Source organism: Manis pentadactyla, chromosome 5 (assembly GCF_030020395.1).
Source record: "Manis pentadactyla isolate mManPen7 chromosome 5, mManPen7.hap1, whole genome shotgun sequence".
NCBI classification, from domain to species: domain Eukaryota; kingdom Metazoa; phylum Chordata; class Mammalia; order Pholidota; family Manidae; genus Manis; species Manis pentadactyla.
Window position 1 is genome coordinate 50,551,268 of NC_080023.1, and position 22,699 is coordinate 50,573,966.

The 22,699-nt window shown below is 33.9% G+C and overlaps 1 protein-coding gene across 22 annotated transcripts in view; it reads left to right on the forward strand.

Annotated features, from left to right (window-relative positions):
- Positions 1 to 22,699, forward strand: part of ADGRL3 (adhesion G protein-coupled receptor L3) — an 807,141-nt gene that overhangs the window by 659,572 nt on the left and 124,870 nt on the right. For 18 of the 22 annotated variants that reach the window (XM_036895181.2, XM_057502261.1, XM_057502262.1 and 15 more), the window contains 2 exons: positions 2,073 to 2,258; positions 5,271 to 5,309. In XM_036895181.2, the coding sequence (XP_036751076.2) occupies positions 2,073 to 2,258; positions 5,271 to 5,309 (225 nt within the window). The remainder of the gene's footprint in view (positions 1 to 2,072; positions 2,259 to 5,270; positions 5,310 to 22,699) is intronic. The other 4 variants (XM_057502259.1, XM_036895194.2, XM_057502267.1 and 1 more) reach the window with 1 other exon arrangement.

Consider the following 22,699-nt stretch of genomic DNA (forward strand, 5'->3'; position numbering starts at 1 on the left):
GCCAACCCCAATCCCAGCTGGTAGAATGTGAGCTTCCTGAGTATAAGACCTATATAACATTCATTTTTATTTCCTCAGCAAATAAGTATCCAAATGATTATTGAATTAATGATAGATTTTTACTATGATTTCTTCAGTGTTAAAAGGAAGAGCATCAGATTGAATACTTATACCAATTTTTATTTTTCTTTAAAAACATACTTTTTGTATTTTTATTATAAAAATTTTTATAATTTATTTGTGCTTCAGCTTTTTTCTGTAACTTTCTCGTTAGTGAATATTGAGTTTGAGTTCTTTTCCATGATAATTAGATTTATTCTTCTTAAATAAACAGTTCTGAATGCTAAAGGGTAGCTAGTATTTCTAATATAATTCACTAGTGATTTTCACTTTTGATTCATTGTTTACAAAACCGAATTGTCTACTGACACATATATAGGCAACATTATCATCTCTTAGGTTGAGAACAGTTATATTTTGACTTATTAGTCATCTACATTTTCCATTTTTCATTACTGCACATAAAGGAAAACTTAAAATTTTTATGTATGAGTATCACACAGCTCTTCTTTTCTACCTTATTATCCCACCCCAATATTATAATAACTAATAATGAGGACTATGCCTGTACAACTACAAAGAAAAAAAAATGGAGTTACAATATGAACATACCAGTGCTATTATTTCCTTTTTTCTGTGTTCAATAATCTCCCTTTTAATTATGTTTCCTGATAGATGTATTTAAAGTCAACATTTGCATCCTTAGTTTTGAAGATACTGTGTTAATAAAGATAATGTATTGTCTATTTCAGTAGATCTCAAACTTTTTTCAAAACGGCCCATTTAATTAAGTCTAAAGACTTCAGAGCTCCCATCTACCCTGACACCCTGACATTTTCTCATAGAAAAATTGTTATGTGGTAATAAAGAAATAGAACAAAATAATATAGCAACAACAAAAACAGTTGTAAAATAATTACAGAAGAATACAATGGTCAACAAAGTAAATCCATAGTTATTGTACATATATATTCATTACTGTAAGAATAGTCTAGGTGCAAAACTTCAACAAATGCAATATATTGGGAACGGTATTTTGATTAAAAGAACATCCCATTGGAAAATTATAGAAATTCCAGCTATCTGGGTATTCATGTGCCCAGTAAGACTTCTTCTGCAAAGTTACCTAACAGTTGTAGCAAGGTTTCAGACTTATTGATGGAATACTGCATTTCAATACTTAATGAATACTAGAATCTCACTAATTTAATTAATTAATACTGAATTTTATGAATTGTTGATTGGTTTACTAGATTGCCAGTGAGTAGCCTTAAAATGTATATAAAATTAAAATGTATGGATTATAATCACATTATGTCACTCTGTGACTAACTTAAATTACTTTTATAACCCACCAGTGGGCCATGAATGCAACGTTGATTGACATTGTCATTTATACTTAAACCCTATAATGTATTCCATTTGGTCTTATATTCCATTTGTCTTTGGTTTGGGGGCCTTAACCATATTTTACAAATTCATTAAACTCAGTGCATGTTTCTTTCTATTTTAAGGATTTCTCTAAAGTGCCAATTATATAATAATACTTTAACATATTCTTCTTGTAAAATTAAAAATGGCCAAAAAGGATTTTTTGATTCCCATCTTTCAGTATATATATAATACATATATATACTGTATTATAGAACTTGGAATTTGGTTGGGGATTCACAACACAAACTCATCAGTGTCCAGTTTAAAAACTCACAGGGAAAAATCATAGGGCAAACTTTAGACTAAACCACCCAAATGGATAATTAAGGTGAGAATAATTTTTAGAAGTAAGATTCCTCAGAGGAGCTTCCGAAAGACATGAATGTGAAGTCAGGTATTGTACAGAATGATGGCTTTACAGGAAAACTCAGGAAATGTACTCCATTTGAAGATGGAGTATAACAATGGTGTCTTGGCTCAATAATTATAACTTCTATGCAAAACAGTTATCCACAGAGACCAATAAAATCACTTACTTAATTTTTTTTTTCCTTTTTATTCTGATTTCAAAATTGCAGTTGAAATCTGGAGAGACAGCTGCCAACATTGCTAGGGAGCTGGCTGAACAAACAAGAAATCATTTGAATGCTGGAGATATCACCTACTCAGTCCGTGCCATGGATCAGCTGGTAGGCCTTCTCGATGTACAGCTCCGCAACCTGACCCCAGGTGGAAAAGATAGTGCTGCACGCAGTTTAAACAAGGTAAGGATCTTTATTATATACTATATGTATATATAATACATTTAAAGTTGTAGCAGAGTCAGTGAGACTTGATGGTTAATTTCTCTCTTTCTATAAAATCAGATCATTTCTAAATAGCATTATTACTAGTTATATTCAGTTCACTTCACTATTTCATTATGATGATGGCCCTATTTGGCTTTTAATCTAAAGAAGCAGTGGATGATAATTTTTCCATATATATTTTTAATTTACAGTTCTTTTTTCTGCAGTGTTTACTCTGTTTTTTATCCTAAATTTTGACAGGATTAATTTGAATAATGCAATTTATTTTATTTTCTTCTTTCAATCTTTTATTTAAAATCATTAACAAAAAAAAGTATAATAACAGACATGTAGAAAGTAGCAACAATGAAAAAGGATATTAGCAATTCATTATAGCTATTTTAAAAATGAAATAATTTAACCTAATTAATATTACTTTTAAAAAAATGGGGTAATTAATTAGGTTTTTAGTTCCTTTTTTAAATTTAAATTACTCAGCTTTTGCATCACTATCATTAAAACTTATAAGATTTAAATGTATTCCAGCAAATTTGAATTGTAAATGATGAAACTAGTTCATGTTTTGAATTTCAGAGATATATATTATATGTATTTTATTTAGTTATATACAATATATGTATATATATTACATACACCAATATAATCACTTTAAATATTTACTGTATTTAAATAACCTATATACTATAGAAACACTTCATTTACATAAATATATAAAATATATTTTACATATTTGTAAGGAATATAATATACTTTTGTAATGAAATGTCACATGGTGCATTAAACCTGTAATGAAAAGTTAGTAGAATTGATACCATCAAATGACATGTATTCCCTGAAAGGTATGTATATAGTAGAAGTGATCAGTGATTGAAACCAGATTTTAAGACCTTGAATGCCACTATAACCTTGTTACTTTAAAAGGCAAGAATTTGACAGCGACAGACTTAATATCCTCTATGGAATACAACTAAATGAATATTCCCTTATGGAATGAAAAATGACTTTGCAGACAGGTCTTTTAATATGTTAAATTATTTTGTGTCTTATTAGACTAAGAGTCTCACTCTTCAAGTTGGAAAACATTTTTAAAATAATGGTGGTTCAGCATAGGAATGCCTAATAGTTTATCTGGCAAATACAGTTTTTCCAGCAATTTCATCCTCAGAAAACAGATCCAGTTCTATCTACTAGATATAAGTTATTATTAAAATTTTATTATTAAGTCTTTTTTTTCATGCTGAGCAAAAAGGAGTTATTTTTGTCACCTATGCCTCTGATAGAATCACAACTAAGCCCCTAATAGAATATAATCCACAGTTGCCTATATAATCCAGGCATGCTGTGATTTTAATGTGTTATTACCCAGGCTGACTGGATGCTATTAATGAATATTGCTGCCAGCTATTGTTATCATAATGTACTGGAAGTAGTAATTTCTTTTAATGTTACATATCCATAACATTACTTGTTATTGCAATACTTTGTATCTTTATTTAAAAATGGTGTTGATGTCTGACAATATCAGGTAAAGCTGGCAATTAATGTCACATTCTAACTGGCTACAGCTAATCAGCTTGCCTACCCTGAATATCAAATAACTACATAATGGGAAATTTTCCATTTGTGAAGCTTTTTAATGCTCTCTCTTGTTTTCCATTTGGTTCTTTTCAATTGTTTATATAATGTGGTTTGTCATATGTTAATTTGCATGATGGGGTAAAGAGATGGGAGGGCAAAGGTTGTTCACATGCTTGCTGGCTTGCTCTCATTTCCTGTGGTTCCCACTGTTGTCTGAAGCAGTTATAACCCATCAGATTTGCAAAGTCAACTTTGTACAAATCAATAGTGCTCCACATTGAAATTCTAGAGGGTTTAGAGTCCTGCAAAACCAAGATGTGAGTCAGTGATCCAAATGACAGCGCTGGCAATTTACTTGCACTCATTCCTCACTAATTCTTTAGAGGAGTAACTGCTCTCTGCTCTTTGAAGAATGCATGAATTAAAACTGGGAGTGAATATCAGCCACACAAAAGGCATCACAGTAACTGCTTCCTAAACTTGGGTAATTTTCTCCTTCAACAACAAAGGCTACTGAGGGTTAAAATAGGGAAGAGATGGAAAACTGTAATATAATTTGTAAAATTTGGCTCATTTATTTAAACAGGGTAAACAAACTTATTTATTATTTATTTTTACACCAGGAAAAAATTGCATGGGGCTAAATATAAGTTGCTGTTAACCTTTTGCCCAGAAAAACATAGCTCTGTATGCAAACTAATAAGCAAGCAAACAAAAAGCTTCGTGTCCCCCTAAAATGTGTAAAATTTTGGGTCAAAACTATCAAAAGAAATTCTTTGAGAAATAAAAGCAGTAATAAACCTGGAAATTGATAATTCTTTTAACCAGAAATTACTCTCTCTTATTACTTGTCCCTTAGGATCAGACAGTCATAATGAATAGGCATTTCTATTTCCCTGATAAACAGAGTTTGTTTGTGTGTTTGAACATGTGGTTTGTGGTGCATATTAGCCACCTATGTAATCTGCAAATCACAAAAACAATGTACAATCTTTGAAAAATGGGATTCCAAACTTTTGACATACTTTACTAACTTCATCTGTATTCATTTGTGGCCCATGAATTAATAACACCTGATGTGAAATGCATCATTTCATGAAAAACACAGAGTTTTACTAATTTCTACTAAACTTATTCCGAGATTTCTTTTCATCTTTAACAGCTGCGTACCATCCAGTTTTCACCTGGGTTGTTCTGAGAGGGTGTCAGCTACTATTTTTCAAGCCATTGCTCACATTTTGCTGCTGCTTAGCTTTCATTCTCTTCCGGAAAGTAGTGCACAATAAAATACGGTGTTTGTGTAGATGTGTTCTTTTATTTTCTTGTTTTCTTCTGTCACTAACTTGTTTTTTCTATTCTGTGTTTAATCTGCTGTCTTAATGGATTCAGCTTCAGAAAAGAGAGCGCTCTTGCAGAGCCTATGTCCAGGTACTTTCTGCGTTTTTATACATGTGTTAAGTTGTTGAATTGTCTCTGTTGGTGATGGCATGGATGGGCTTCTGATAGCAAATGATAATGACCCTGATGAACTAAAGGCATTTCCGGGAGGGCATGAGGGTGGGAGTAGAAAGGCCTATGAAAGGGTATGCGCTAAAAAAAAATTTGGCAGAAGACAGACCAACAAGGAGGTACAACTTGGGATGTGAGAATTTGGATCATCGCTGAAAGGTGAGTTGGGCGTACTACATATAAATCTCTGATTTCTTCATAGTGGTGTGTATGAAAACATTTCATTAATACATTGGACCAGCTAATGTTTGAGGAGCAAGTCATTTAGAAATGACAGTCAAAGTCATGAGGTCATGAGTAGTCCATGGAATATCATGGTTTTGAACCCAAAATGTTCAACACATGCTGAGACTATTTTCCTGGCCCAAACATTGCTCCCAATGTAAATGTAGTTTTTCTTCAGTTTTCACATGTCGTAATTTGTTTCTAAGCAAGGTAAAAGCCACTCCTATGTGTATGGGTTTTGTGTGAAAAAGAACCCCAGAAACAAGCTTTACAGTTCTTTTGTACGACGGAAGGAAGGTAGGCAGTGTAGGGGCAGAAACATGTTCCCTTCTTCCCTTCTAGGTTCTTTGGCTGGCCTAATAACTAAACTGACATAAAAAAAGATTAACAGAAGAAAGACAAATTTAATTACGTATATATGGGAGCCCATGAGGACCTGAGACTCCCAGGCAGCTGGGCAGCTGCAGTGTGTGCACCGCCCCAAGCTGAGCAGGGACGGCCCTGGGCTTCAAGCGGGAGGAGGGCAGTGTACAGGGAGACAGGAAGAGCACAGGTTTAGGAATCAGATGTTTGCCCTCCCGTGCAGATAATCTTTCAGGTAGAAAAGTTATCTCTGGTAATAGCCCTCTTTCTGGGTCAGGCCCCCAATCTAAATTCTTAGGCAGTTACGGGAGAGGTAAAAGTTTTTCTTGAGTCTGCCTGGTCTTGAATTGCTCAAAATAATCCACATGCCAAAGGGCACATTTGGGTGGGTGGCTGTGGCTGTGTGTGTGTGTGTGGTGTGGGTGTGGGTGCGGGGGAGATTCTGCTCCTCTTCAGCAGGAAGGTAGGAAAATGGAAAAATACTAAATTATGGGATTGTAACCTTTATTCTTTATGTGAATATATCATGGCATTTTTTTTAAAGGGGAAGCCTGACTGCATTTAGAAAGAGAGATGCCCTCAAGAACCAAGTTACTGGTTCTCAAATTGGCAGTCCAGAAACTAAACTGCATCAGTTTATTCATAATACAGGTATTTTGTGAGACATTTAAAAGTAATTTAGCATCAAGCAGATATTAGGAAGCTTTTAATTTGCATTTTACTTTATAAAATAATAAATCTTTATATATTAGAACTTTTCTGGGTTTATTTTTTAAGGTTTTGGGAAAAAATTGTTTTGGGAAATATATATATATATAATACATAGTTCTTATATATATGTATACATATATATGTTTTATAAATATATAAAACTCTTAGTATGTACAATTGAATAGAGAAATTGAAGTATTCTTCAGCAATGAAAGCTGAAGATCATTTATGAACAATAGAATAATTGTTTTGTATTACAATCTATGCAATGCCTTCAATGGGGCCTTGGAAATAATTAGCCTTTCAGTATTTAAATCTTTGAATTGCATGGTCATTCAAACATGAATCTCTGATGGAAAATTAATAGCATAGTTTATTCAGTGGCTGATTTCCTGGTATTATAATTGATTGGCTATGAATAAATGCTTTACCTATTGACTAAACATCTGATAAGACGAAATACAAACAAAATATTGGTAAAGCAGAAATGCTCTGCTCACTGATGGATGGCACTACTTCGGTTTTAGTGTAGATCATTATTCTGTGAAATTCTATAGTGAATAATACTCTAAACTTAAGTTTATTTTAATTTTTTAAAAGTTCTTTTATGTTCCCAATTGTTTCTATGTTCAGAATACATTAGGAAATATACTGAAAGTGCTTTATGCATTAAATTTGAAAATTGACAATTGTTAAGTCATCATGAAGTCTTTAAAACTATGGCCTTTCCATGAGCCCAAAGCAGTGATTCTTGTAGGTTTGATTTTAACCATCTAAATCCACTTAGCTTTTAATTATTTAGAGGTACAATGATTATTTCATGAATTACCAGCATCCATATCTTACTGCTTCTTGCTTCTTACCTTTTGTTTATTTCACTAGAAAAGCACAGTGAAATCTGGCCTGCCAGCTGTCAGCTATGATAACTGATCAATAGGTGAACAATTAAAAGAGGTGACTGCTTTGATTTTCAAAATAATATGTGAATCTCCTAAAACTCATTATGCTTACATCTCAAGAATTTTAACAAAACAAAAAATCTGAGTCAAGTGTATTTTATTTTTTTTCTATTTAGTTGTAAATTTAGATTACACTAAAATGCTTGTTGACTACCAAAAGATAGAAATTGACATGAGTCATTGTAAAAAATATCATGACCAAGTCTTGGAGATAATACATGCCTTCATTTAATAAGAAAGTTTTAAGGTTTTATGCCAGAGAAAACAAGTAAGGCTTGTGTTACATATGCTTATTAAGTAGCTACTATAATATACTATTGCCAAAAGTGACCCTAGGGACCTGAAATCTGGAAAGAGGAAATGACTGGCTCAAGGTCACATAGCACTAATGGCACTAATGCTGCTCTTCTGACATGCCTCCAATGCTTCTTCAATACCAACAGGGATTTATTAATATGAATATATACATTAATTAGGCACTAATTTGTGGCCATCATCGTGCAGAGCTTTTTGCATAAATTCTTATTTAATATTCACAACAATCCATGATGTAATTATTGCTATGCTTAACTTGAGTAGAGAAAATGAGACCCAGGGAGGATTAAATGACTTTTACAAGATCACACACTAATACGTGAGGAGGTCCTGAACCCAAAACTAGGTCCTCCAGATTCGGAAGCTCATGCTCCCAGTCTGCAAGGTATTGTTACAGAACTGACTTCATTGTTTGGTGTTAGGAGTCAGAATATATCATTTGGTTTATATTTATTGATTTATTGTACTGTATTTCATAGATGGTATGGAGTAAAACCATTCTTTTGCTATTTCCTTTTTTGTATGGACTGAGTTCAAGTGGCTATATGGTAATTATTGTGTAGTGCTGAACTAGGGGCAAATATAAAGATAATTTTCTTTGAGGTTCTTTTGTTTTCTGAGGAGATTTTCATTTAAAAATTATCATCATGAGAAGAAGAAAACAAGTAGAAAATGTGATGACTCTGTGTTAACAAAAGAACTTTCAAACTGTTTTCCTAAGTAGCTGCATCATTTTACATTTACTCCATGGTTCCAGTTAGTTCACATCCTTGACAACATTTACTTTCTGTCTATTTTTATTTTAGCCATTGTAGCACATGTGAAATGCAGAAGTCCTTAACTCCAGTCATAGAATGGGTGCTTGAGAAGCTGTGGGGTATACTCCATCAGCCAGTACAACAAATCATATGGCCCCAAAGAAAGAATCTGGAATAGAATAACCTCAAATGGCTTAAGAACAGCTGTCTTCATGTTCTTTAAGTGTAATCAGAACTTAGATTCAGATTTTTTCTCATTTTTCAATGCCAAGTTCCCATCTTTTATTTTAATATATGTATGTATATGTATAATTTTTTAATTGAAGTATAGTTGATACACAATAGTATATTTGCTTTCAAATATAGAACATAGTGATTTGATACTTATCTACATTATTAAATGCTCACCCCAACTAATTTAATTCCTATCTATCAATATCTAGGAATATGTTACAGTATTATTGAATATAATCTCTATGCTGTACTTTCATCCCCATAACTAATTTACATTATGATTGAGATTTTGTGCCTTTTTATCCCTTCACCTATTTCACCAACCACCCCACCCCTCCCTCAAGGTAATCACCAATCACTTTTCAGTGTCTATGGGTCTATTGCTATTTTGTTCATTTTGTTTTGTTTTATTTTTAGATTTCACATATAAGTGAAATAATACAGTATTTGTCATTCTCCACCTGGCTTATTTCACCTAGCATAGTACTCTCCAATTCCATTCATGTTGGCACAAATAGCAGGATTTCTTTCTTTTTCATAGTTGAATAACATTCCACTGTGTATATGTACCACCTCTTTTTTATCCACTCATCTACTGATGGGTACTTTGGTTGCTTCCATATCTTGGCTATTGTAAAGAATGTGGAAGTAAACATAGGAGTGCATGTAATATATCTTTTCAAATCAGAGATTTTGTTTTCTTTGGGTAAATCCTAGAAGTGGAATTGGTGAGTCATATGGTATTTCTATTTTTATTTTTTTGAGGAACATCCATATTGCTTTCCACAGTGACTGCACTGATTTACATTCCCACCAACAGTGTTGGAGGGTTCCCTTTTCTCCACATCCTCACCAACACTTGTTATTTCTTGTCTTCTGGATAGTGGCCATTCTGACTGGTGTGAGGTGATACCTCATTGTGGTTTTAATTTGCATTTCCATGATGATTAGTGATGTGGGGCTTCTTTTCATGTGCCTGTTGGCCACCTATATGTCTTCTTTGGAAAAATGTTCTGTTAAGGTTCTCACCCATTTTTTAATCAGGTAGTTTGCTTTTTGGTCTTGATATGAATGAGTTCTTTATATATTTTGGATGTTAAACCCTTATTATATATAAATCATTTATGAATATATTCCTCCATATTGTAGGCTCCCATTTTGCTCTGTTGATGGTGTCTTTTGCTGTCCAGAATTTTTTAGTTTGATGTAGTCACACTTGTTTATGTTTGCTTTTGTTTCCCTTGCCTGGGTAGATGTATCCAGAAAGAAGTTACTCATGCTTATGTTCAAGACCCATATTTTAAATAATAATGTTTGTTATCATCACTTTCTTTATTAACAAGAACTATTAAGAACTACTGACATTCATTTTGTATTGTTTTAAAAGCTGGCCATTTTCGTAGTTAAGAAATATATTTTAATTTTTATCACTAGTGTCTTTTTTCCTCCAAATCTCAGAGGCAGCATATAGTCCCTAGAGAGTCTTCAGTTGACCTTGCTTAATGGGAAATATAAGTACATGTAGTTGATGTGAGTCTTTTTGAGTCATTCTTTGGAACCTGCTATTACCTGCATAGTAAGGTTGAAAACTGATGAGAAAAAAATTGGTAGATATATGTAAATTAAACCACACATACACACAAATGTATGCACACATGCCTGATATCTTTCCTTTCCCTTTCCTTCCTTCCTTCCTTTCTTCCTTCCTTTTTTTCTTATTTTGAAAAACAAACAGTCTATGTGTTCCTTCAAGCTTATAAAGTATTTGAAGCACATCCTTTTTTCATTTCAGTTTGGAACTATAATTCAATTTGGAATTATAATTTTATTTATTTTTTTTACTTTAATTATCCACTCAAAATATCTATTCTAGGTACCAGCAGTACAAGATCAATCTTTGTCTTCAACTGGAAAAACATCACATAATAGTTAACTACAAAAATCATTGAAGAATTAATAGTTGAGCACATGTGTCCAGTAACATTATCAGCACAGGGAATACAGCAGTGCCCATAACAGGCAAACATCCTGCTCTCTCTCCTAGGATGAAATTTATAGTGGAAGAATATGAATAATACACTATATGAAATATATGGTATATGACATGATGACAAATGCTAAGGAGAAAAATAAAGTAAGAAATGCATCACTGAGGTGATATTTGAGAAAACTCTGAAGGTGCAGTGAACTATACAGGTATGCAGAAAGACAGAAAGTGTCTAGCATTGAGACAGAAAGTTTCTGAGGTGGAACTATGTCTGTGATGTTCCAGAACCTCACTGCAGGCGAAGCAGAGTGAAAGGCTGGAGGGTGGTAGAGTATGAATCTGCAGATGTCAAGTGTCCAGATCTGATGGACCATCGTAAGGACTATAGCTTTTATGCAGAGACATGTGGTAACGACTATAGGTTTCTGAGCAGAAGGATGGCATGACCTAATGTGTTTTAAAAGTGAAGAATCGATTATACCAGGAAAATTAAGGGCTGGAAAAGGGTGACCAATTGGTCAATAATGGTTGTCTGGAATGAGAATATGAGTGTGGGATACTGAGCTAATTTTTCAGGTTCAGGTTTTTATTTAATTTTATTTTTCAGTGGAACAAGCAGGATTTTTAAGGGATTATTTGCAAAGTATCAAAGAAAGAAGTCAAAATGAAAAGTGTTTTATCTGATCAGCTGAAAGGATAAAGACACTATTGAAGACGGTCTGTCTGACCAATTTGGGAGAGGCACAAAAAGAATTTCATTTGGGGCTTGTTAACTTTGAGATTCCTGTTAGATATGCAATATATAGATGTTAAATATGCAGCTAGATTGCAAGCTTGAAGGTCAGCAGAGAGGTTAGGCTAGAAATAATCACTTGGTAATGTTTTACTTAAAGTAGCATTTATAGCCCATACATAGATGCATTTATCAAAGGAATGAGGGCAGAGAGAGAAAAGAACCTAGGAGTGAGCTCCAGGACCCTGTCCTGGAGAGAGGGAGAAACCAGCAATAAAAACCAAAGAGCAGCCTTCAGGAAGGAGGGGGGATGGCTCAGGAGAATATGGCTACAGAAGTTCTCCCATGAACACAAATTCTTGCTTCCTAGAGGAGGATGTGTTGTCAAGTGCCCTGGGTCTGCTCAGGAACGCTGACACCGCTTTTCAAAAATAACAGGAATATTAACTTTTGATTAATTAAAAAAATGCCAAAGCCCAGATATCTATCCATATTATTATATGTACTAGCTAAACATTTTTAACTATTCCTTTCATTTTTTGTCTTTAAAACAGTCTTTCATGAACCGAAGTTGCTACTTGCACCTTTGACAAAGTGCAAATTGAATCATGCCAGTTTCACTAGTGTGCCTTTGACGCATAAGACAAGAAGGATTCTAACCTCCATTTATACTGCTAGGAAGAAATTAATGAGTATTTTCAAGTTCCTTGTTTGGTCACTTAATTGGCTGTGTGACAAAGAACTCTGTGGTGCATGTCAAACAACTTTCAGAGTCCTCTAATGATTTGTGCTTTGCCTGACTTGTGATACCATTCTGTGTGGCCTGTCAGGCTGGATATCCTTGTTAAAGTGGCTAGAATAAATGGGCTAGTGGTGTGCATACAATGTAGTATATTAACTACAGCAACAGGGAATACCTTCAGCAGCTCTTTCAAGAGATTTCGATGTTTGCCCCTAAGCATCAAAGCCAGCCCATACTTTCATTTAATATAATTAAAAGGACATCTGAAAGTAGTTTGAATCACAGCAGGTTCTTGAGGTTTGGTAACCCTTTGTTAAAACCCTGTGAACTTAATATATTTCACAGCTTGATAAATCTGCTCTTGATTTGTGTCAGTAAGAGAGAAAATATAAATCTGCACCCTACATGTTTCTGGTGCCCTGAACCTACTGCTTAAAGACATTGAGATCAAAGAAAGTGACTTCCATCTACAAAACCAGAGTAGTTTTCTTTGGATAAAGAAGTTGTAAGAATTCTTTCCTATAAAGTTGCAGTCATTAAATGCTATTATAAGGCAATCATTAAATAAAAAGATAGTAAAACCATATGTCATGTATGCAGAGTAAATTATACAGGTATCATTTAAGAGCTTGCACGGGTCAATTCATAAACCTAATGATTCAAAACCTCCAAAGGACAATGACAGATGTCAATGGTGAAGATTCTGCTTTGACATGCAAATAACATCATTCTGGGAATTCCTCAAAATCCCATAATGAATGTGTCCAGTCAGGCAGAGATGGTCACTTTACAAAGTCATTTCTAACTCCTCCATTTTGCACATTTCCATAGAAAAAAAACCAAAATGTTCCAGATGCTGTTTTTATATACATGGTTTGTGAAGACTTCAGGCAGTGATTCTAATGAGGGCAAAAAAAAAAAAAAAATCCTTTCTGTTTTTAAATAAAATGTTTTCATGTAATAAAAAAAAGTTATTTCTCACTTCTTTTCACCAAACTGTATTCCTTTCTCTCTCATAATTTCCTGATCAAAGGCTGGATCTTAATTGTAAAATTATTGATTTAAAGCTGATTATAATGCATTATTGCTTTCTGAACATGAGATTACCTTCAGAATAGTTTTAAATACATGAAATGTAAATCAATATTATTTCTGTGCAAACACAAGAGAATACACATCAATTTGCTGTGCTATTTCTTTAACAACTTCATGATTATTTAGCTAACCAGAAGGAAAAAGATATGAAAAATAGTATTACAGATTTAAGATCTTACTTTCTGAAACTATTGTTAGCTTTTCTGGTATAGGTCAAAAAAGAAATGGAAGTTTTAGGGTGTAATTTGCAGTAAAGTAGTTGCCTGATGGCTTAGAACCAAGCAAATGATTTTTTAGTATTGCTTCCAACAGAGTTATAATGTTGATTTTTTCCCCCTATTGTACACCTGATAGTAACAGAAGCTTAACTATGTTGACTTAAACAAACCAGGGCTTTATTCTCACATGTAAAAATGAAATGCAGACAAGGCAGTCCAGGATTAGCATGAAAACTCCATGTCAGAAACCAAGGTTTCGTCTGTTTTTTTGCTTTTTAGCAAATGGGCTTCCATCTCAAAATGACATGGTAACTACTCAGATTCCATTCATCACTTCATGCTAATCTTTAAACGGGAAGAAGGAGAACTAGTAACTAAAAGATTTTTCTATTTTAAAACTTTCTGAAAGTCTCATGTAGCTACCTCTGACTATATCCCTTGGGCTACTCGGTTTGCATAGCTAAACATTTTATTAATATACTTTGCAGCTGGGCATATTGCCTACTGATTCTGTGTCTAAGGTAAGAGAGTTATTGGGCAACTAGCATTCTTAGATGCAACCAAAATACTCTCTTTTTCTTATTTAATGATACATATTGACATCTCCATCCAGTTTTGACATAACCTACCAGATGTTTATGACAATACTAGGGTTACTTTTGAACCCTAAGTACAGAATAAAATGTTCTTTAGCTTGTTCTGGTATAGTCTGTTAAAAGAAAAAAAAAATAATTTCAAATCATTTTCAGATGGTAATTTTCTTTTAAAATTTTCTCTTTTTTAATCTGATAGCTAATAAAAGCACATAATTTAAAATTCAAAAGGTAGAATAATAAATATGTCTCCTTCCCACCAGGGCCACTGCATTGCTAACTCCAGGGCATGACGCCAACATTATGATCTCTTTGAGTGGTGTCCGCTAGGAATTGTATACTACAACCCTGCCTCTCACCTCTCTCTGGTCACTTATTCTCTTTCTTCAAAGCAATCAACTATTGTCAACCTCTTAAATATCCCACCAGAGAAGACTATTCTCACTCAACATTCATGTTTTTATAATGTGTCCTTACAATTCTTCCCATACAATCACAGAATACTGTTGTTCTCTTTGCCTACAATAAAGACCTGGGAGAGCTTGTGCAGACCCACATGATGGGATAACATTTCACCACTGAAAAGAATAAACAGGTAAACATGACCACAAGGTAGACTTGTATTATCATTTATATCAACAAATCAGCTCTTCATCAGTAGGAAACCAGTTCAATAAGTTGCTACACCAAATAATGAAATAATCTTTAGATTATGAGAGAGAGAATACAGAGAGAATAAGCTAGGTCTTGTATTGACTTAGAAAGAAGGGTGTGCTATATGATGAAGTAAAAGCAAGCAAGCAAAAACCAACAGAGAGCATTATCACAGTGATCACATTGTGTGTATGTGTGTCTAGAGGGATTCACAACAGATTGTCAAAATGATTCTTTTTTGGGTGAAGTGGGTGTTAATCTATGTCCCTTTTCTGTTTCAGGATCCTATGCAGGGTATCACATTACATTTAATGTCATATCACCATCTGGAATGTGACAATTTTTCAGACTTTCCTGCAAGCTTGTCCTTTTTAATGTCAGTAAAATATATTTTCCATTAAAAAAATAACCTGTATATTTAAGAATAGCATAGACTTACTCATTCACTCACTCAGACCGCATTTGTTGAGTAGCTCTGTTTCAGGTACTGTTCCAAAGATTCAGGGGTAAAGACAGGCAGGATTTCTCCTCTTATAGAACTCACATTGTAACTTAGCAGATTGGAGTTTGGGAAAGAAACAGACAGTAAGTCAATCAAAATAATAAAATAGAATAATGGCAGAAACACCATGCAAAGAATTAAAACAGAATCATGCATGTAAACATGAATGCTCAATTACTTTAGACTGTGTGGGAAGACTTTGAGGTGACAGTGAAACTGAGTTCCGGCAGTATGAGATCAGCCGTGTGCCTAGGTGTGAAAAAGCATGCTGGGATCAGAGGTCACCTAGAGCAAAGATGGTCAAGTGAGGAGTGAGGCATGGCCGGAGTTCTAGAAAGAGAAAGAAAACCAATATGCCTGAAGCAGTGGGTTGAAGGAGAATACAGGGGTAGGAAAGCTATGGAAAAGAAAGCAGTCAAGATTCTGAAGCTGTTAAAGAGCTTAAACCAGGCTCATGATACCTTATTTTTGTAAGATTATCGTGAGTCCAAATTTAGTTTTCCTCTGGTATCCATTCCTACTCCTTCCTTATGTAGGTGATTCTCAAAAACTATTAGCCAGCTGCTTCACGTTTTTAGTAATTCTTCTGTTAACACATTCTGCTACTGCTGACTAATGTCATAAAAATGCAAATCTGATCATGACTTGACCTTACTCAAAGACTTCATTACCCTCTCTTCCCCTGAAGGAAAAATGTCCTCTGCTGAAACTCCAGTGTTTGAGAATTCGACTCTTCTTGCTCATTTCACACTTGTAACTGGCCCTTCCCACATCGTTGGATTCTACACTCCCAAACCACCTAAATAACTAAAGTTCATGTCTCTGTCTTTGTAGTGCCTTCTGCTTAGAATACTCTACTTCATTCTCCTTTCTCTGCCCCTTTATCTCAGTAACTTTGACTGTCAACACCTACTTTATGTGTCAATTACTCTAAGGAAAAGGAAGAGTTCTTTGTCCCACTTAGTCTAGATAAATGCCCTCTTATGTGCATTTATAGCACTCTCAATTTTCCTCTTATTATAAACATTATCAAGCTGTATTTTAATGTCTTTCCCTATCTCTGAGCTCCTTAGAAAAGAACAGTGCCACTTCTATCTGTATCCTCACGGCTTTTTAAATTGTACTTAGCACATATGAAATGACCTCTAAATATTTACTGTCTAATTGAAGCTCCAGGCTAGCTTTCCAGTTGCCTGCTAGTACACTCACTGCAGTAGAAATCCTCAAAACCCTTGTCTACACTTACTATCACCAATCCCTCTCTTTCCATTCTCTCCAAAATTCACCTCATCAGACTTCTGCCCAGGCACTTTACCGCAACTGCACTTTTTAAGGTCGTTCATTATGTTGTGTTGCTAAACTCAGTAGTCGTCAGTGATTTCACTTGATTGGTCAGGAATGTCTGACACAGGTGATCAACTCACTTCCTTGATACACTGTCATGAAAACAACTCGTGCTCTTGATTTTCTCCTACTTGGTGCTTGTTTTCAGTCTTCCTTACTGGTTCTTCCTATTGTCCCAAAGCATTACGGAGGGAGCGCCCCATCGTTCCTATAAGTAGTCTCTTCGTGTTTTCTCTTTGTACGGTCACTCCCTTGGTGATCTCCTTGGGTTGAATGCCACCTGTACACCCAGGACTTATAAATATTATCTCCAGCACAGATCAATCTCCTGAACTCCAAAATTAGTTTTCAAGCTAACTTCTTAACCTCACTGTGTTGTCTAATAGACGACTCCAACCTTCCATGTCCATAACTGAATTCCTAATCTTCACCCCAAAACTGTTTTTACAGACAGTCTTCACCTACTCAGTTGATTTAGGTCAGCCCCACCCCTACTCTTTTCTTTCCATTTGTTCCAAATGTGGCTTCTTTAAGGTTTTGGAACACACAGGGTGCTCCCATTTGAGATATCTGCATGGCTAACTCCTAAACAATGTTTTTTTTTAAATTGTTACCTTATCAGTTAGGCCTACCTGACCATCCTATATACAATAACAAGTCACCCTCTCACCAATCTTACTCCTAACTCTAGATTTATAGATCTCCCTATCATACCTGTTTCCTTTTTATTTTACATGGTATTTAGCTCCTTAAATATATATAGATAGATAGATAGATAGATAGATAGATACACACACACACACACATATATATAGTATCTATCTCCCTTGACAGAGTATTCAATTTTAAGACTTTTTTTTCTGCTTTAAGATTTATAGAATAATTAGCACATGTTAAATGCTCAAGAAATATTTATTGAATTAATAAATGTGCTACCTTAAAGCAAAGATACATAAAATTGAACTGAGTGTCCCAGAAGCAGCTTCTGTTATTTTTTCTCTTTATTTTTCAACCATTTTACCAGTTACCCAGGAAAAAATACCTAGCATTATTATTATTGTTTCAGGAAGGATTTTGGATACTTTTATGATTGAGTTCATTTTGAAACTGATGGGAACCCTCTTTCCTTGACTTTTCTGGCTACTTACTCATTGTTCATCTCAGTTGTCAACTATTCTTTCCACATTTTCTCCCCTGAGCCATCTTCTTCTCCCTAGTTCTTTTCCTTCCATTCAGTTTATCTGGGTAAAATCAGACATAACAATGGCTTCCAAGAGTTTAGTTAAATTTGATGCCTAAACCTATTATATGTCAAGAGCAGATATTAGAGTAAGCTGCAGGCTGAAGAATATTCTACCCCTAAATATACCACTTTAGGTTATTAATTATTTTGAGCTAAAGGCAGCAAACATACTAAAATAACCTTTACTTTCCATTAGTTTCCCCCTTATATTTCCTAATCACTTCCCATAATTCATTCCCACTAGAAGCTTAAACCCTTCTCCTTTATTTTATCCTGTGTTTAAAAGGTATATAAGCTCTCAGTCTTAACTGCTTCTTCAGGGCTTCATTTTTCCTCTGAAGCTTCCTGTGTTCAGATAAAAATATTAAATATAAAATGTGTATGCTTTTCTTCTGTTAATCTGGCTTATGTCAGTTTCATTCTCAGGCCAAACACAGAACCTAAGAGAACACACTCAATAAATATTAACCATTAAAATTGATATTGCTCCCCTATTTTACATTTTTCAGTGACTTCTCATTGCCTTTAGAAAGAATTGCAAATATCTTATATGGTTTGCAAGCCTCTTTGAAAACTAGCCTTCATCTTGTCCCTGAACCCTTTGTACTCTTTACTCTGCCATAAGAAATTTTTTCAAGTGCTCTGAGATGTCTGTGCATCCATACCTATAAGCAGATCGCTCTGCCCCTTGTCTGGTCAGTGTTGGATTTAAGCTTGGAATTCTGCTTCATGGAGCCTTTCCAATACAGATCTTGAACCCTGTTTTTCCACTGTCATAATGCTTTTCATGCTGTATTTTAATTGTTTGTTTAATAATCTGGTCTCACTGTGTTGTCATCACTCTGGGGAAAAGGAGAACATCTGTCTTTCCTTCAGCATCCAAACCAAAGGTACTTAGTTAATATTTGTTGAATGCACGTAGAGTTAGGAAGAAGTTTGAGTCAAGTTTATAGCTCCATTTAATTCCTGCAACACAATCGGGTTTATTTGACAGCCTTCAATCATTTAGCTCTGAATGAAATTTTTTAAATAGTTACAGTTTTCTAAAAACAATACATTTTTAAACACAAAGGGGTCTCTTGAAGAGGCAGAGGTTTCTCTATGAAATTTTAGTTTCATCTTGTTCTACAGTTAAAGGTTCTTATTACTATATTAAGGTCAGTTATATAATACTATCTAATCTTAATTAAGACTTGAAAATGCCAACACTTTGCTGTGATATAAGAGGGAGTTCAGAGATTAGTAGTTTTCATATGCTTAATAACATTAAATGACAGTGATTATAAAAAGAACCTTAGGTTTATTGATCAGATGTGTAAATACCAGTCATTCAACTTGACTTCTAATAAAAAACCTGCAAGTTCAAAACTGTTTTAAAGACTCCTCTAACATTTGACCTTTACATTTTTTATTTGAATCGATATATGAACACAGATTAGAATACAATGTGCCCTATTCAGTAATGATTTTAAACTTTTGCTCTGTTTTATTTTATTCTCAACTGATAAACTTTATATCCAAAAGTCAAAAATGAAGAATTAAAGAAAAGTTGTTTTTATTTTTTTCAAATTATAACCAATGAAAACTATTTTTATATATGAAATACAGTCAGAAAGCAGGTGATGGGAGGAAAGGAGGCCTAAAGATATATTTTTCTTACTCTATATATTCTGAGATTTATACATGAAGAAAAATGCTTAAATATAACTGTATATACAATATAATAAAACAAAACAGTATGTTCAGCATAATGATCACAGTATATATTCATAAAGAAATAATGCATTCAGGAGAACACATCAGAGAACAAAGATGTTGAGGTAAAGAGTATAATAAAATATCTTACTACTAGGTTAAGTTTTTGAAAGGATGCCAGCAATTTATTAATTTAAACTTATGTACTAATAGGAAATAATTGCCCTTAACTTACTATTGGGCTGTCTAATAATAATTTGCATTTTTATAAGTTTGCTCCATTGTAACACAAAAGAACTTTTAAAAAATGATTGAACTTTTACAGACTTTATTCCTTACTTTGTTATTTATATTGTTCTCATAGTTCTATTCTCAATGCATCCTTTAATATGTTTTCAGAGGAAATTTTCTGAAACCAGAGATCTGAACAAAGATCAAAACTACTTTTCATAAAAGTCTTTACTGGCTGTACATTTTCTACATAATAAAGTCCAAACTTCTGTCATACTGAAGATCTCCTAAAATCTGACTTCTACCTACTAGTTTGTTTTTCCCACCATGTTCATCTTTTGCTCTCTTTCCATGCCCCATACGTTCTCATCCCAAACACAACACAACCATCGTACTACCTTTTATCAACTTGATTATTATGTCCTTTACTCATCATAGTGAAGGCGAGTTTATTCATCTTTTACCATCTAATGCAAAATCAGACACCTTTAAGCATCTTTTCTTGTTCCTCCTCAGCAAGAATGCAACACTTTTTGTCCCAAATGCTGGGTTTCAGCTCTATTTTATGCTTATCTTCTGCCTTGGAGTGCAGGCAAATGGAGAACAGGCTCCACGTTTTCCTTCTCATTCCTAACCTCATCCGGCAGTGACTTCCCGAGTTCTTCACATGTCATACAAATTTAATAAGACTACATTGAATTACATTGAAAGTGAGATTTGCACACTTAAAAACACTTCGAAAAGCTTTTTATAGAATATATTGTTGTTATGTATAGCGTATTCTACATTCACTCGAAGAACCTGTGGTACAGGTTCTTTCCTTTTGAACTCAGTGGTCTTGATTGCCTCTAATTCAGCCAGCCTTCCTTCCAAAGCATGGTGATATTTCAGCGTTTTATTCTCTCAGAATACTTCCTGGGAGACATGGTAAAAAGTTATATAACTAGAAGAAAATGTTTTCAGTTTTCTTGTTATATGTATGGTCATGAATGATTTGATAGTAAAACCAGGTTGCCTTTGTTTAATGAGCATTTATTGAGTACCCAAAATGCCTCAAGGCAATAAATTTACCCTGGGAAAACACAAATGAACATTCTCTTTCCCCTGAGAACCTCATGTCTAGTGAAAAAGCCAGACACATGTGAGTAATTCTATTAAAAGTAAATAAGTACTAAAATGGTAATCATTGTGGCATTGAATCTCTAAAATAATAATGATTCTAGTATATTAGGTAGTTAATAGGGTTTTTAAATTTGTACTTAGATATTCTTTGCTCTTATACTTACAAAACCGGAACTCTCCGATATTTTTTTTTCTGATGGTATAAAAATGGAGAATACTCACTTAAGTATGAATCTTTACTGATGACAATCACTCAGCACAGAACTATTAGATACTTTTTGTGTGCCAGGCAGAGTTGCTGGCACTTGTAAATGAGCCAGAGTCACTGCCCTCATGATGGTTACATTTTCTTTAGTGAAAGATATAAAATATCATATAGGTAATATAAGATACATTAGATAATGATACATTATACAAAGAAAACAAAACAGGTAATGGATTTAGGGAGAGGAGGTGGAGATTCGCTCTAGAAATGCTGATATGGTAGATCTCTCTGAGCAGCTGATATTTGAGCTAAAAACTCAATGAGCTCATGATTTAAAAGCTCATCTTCAGAAAAATGTAATGGTGGTAAAATTATGTATCTTTTACAAGGCATTTATGCTGCTTGGATATTTATTTTGGTGGTTTTCAAGGGAAGGAAGAGGGATAACTAAGTTCCCGAGCTGATCCTGCTTGCTTAGTTTGAGATTTACCGCTAACCTAGGTAAGACATCCCATTGATGTTCCTCATGGTTTATCGTTTTCTGTATTCTTCCTAAGGAATCCTATCCTCTTGCAATAATGACAAAAGTTGTTATTTGGGTTTCCCCAAACTTTTAGTTATAAATAAACTTTCCCTTTTGAAATATACAAAGTGTGATTATACAGTTTATAACATCTTTTAACAAATATACTACAGTTATATGCTATGAGTAAAACTAGTCAAATGAATATGCTCAAGATCTGAATTTAATGATAAGAGGCCCAATAATGTTGTATAATATAAATATTATGTCCAGACGGATATGATATGCCTGTAATCTTGATATGGATCTAAGTAACTTTGGAAACTTTCTAATTGATACTGATTTTTAGAAACAGCAAAAAGTCACTTTAGACTCTAGACCATAAACTATATCATGAGAAGAGTGTTATCTAATAATAGGATGAGCCTTACTACCATCAAATTAAAACATGATGAGACTTATTTTCTTGGTAATTCGCACTTTGTTGATTGGTTAAAAAACATAAATTTGCCCAAAGGTCACACTGAAATGTGGTGGCAGAACTAGAATTCGAATTTCCAGCGACCACCTTCTATTCAGCTTCTAGTGTTTAAAAAGATATTGAAGTGAGGTAATATTTAGTTTCTGGCAATAACAGTTGATTAAATTTGCTTCTCAAAATTTTGGATTATTTAAATCTGTATATATGAAAGTCATTAGGCTATCTTTTTTATCTCCCAGATCAAGCCATTGTGGTGAAAGTAAAATTTCTTTAATATAAGTGCAAGACCAATCTTATTTTCTTCCAACTTAAGAATAAAAATTTTAGATCAGAAAAATATTTATAGTAGAAAAAAGAAATCAGGGAGAACTGTTGG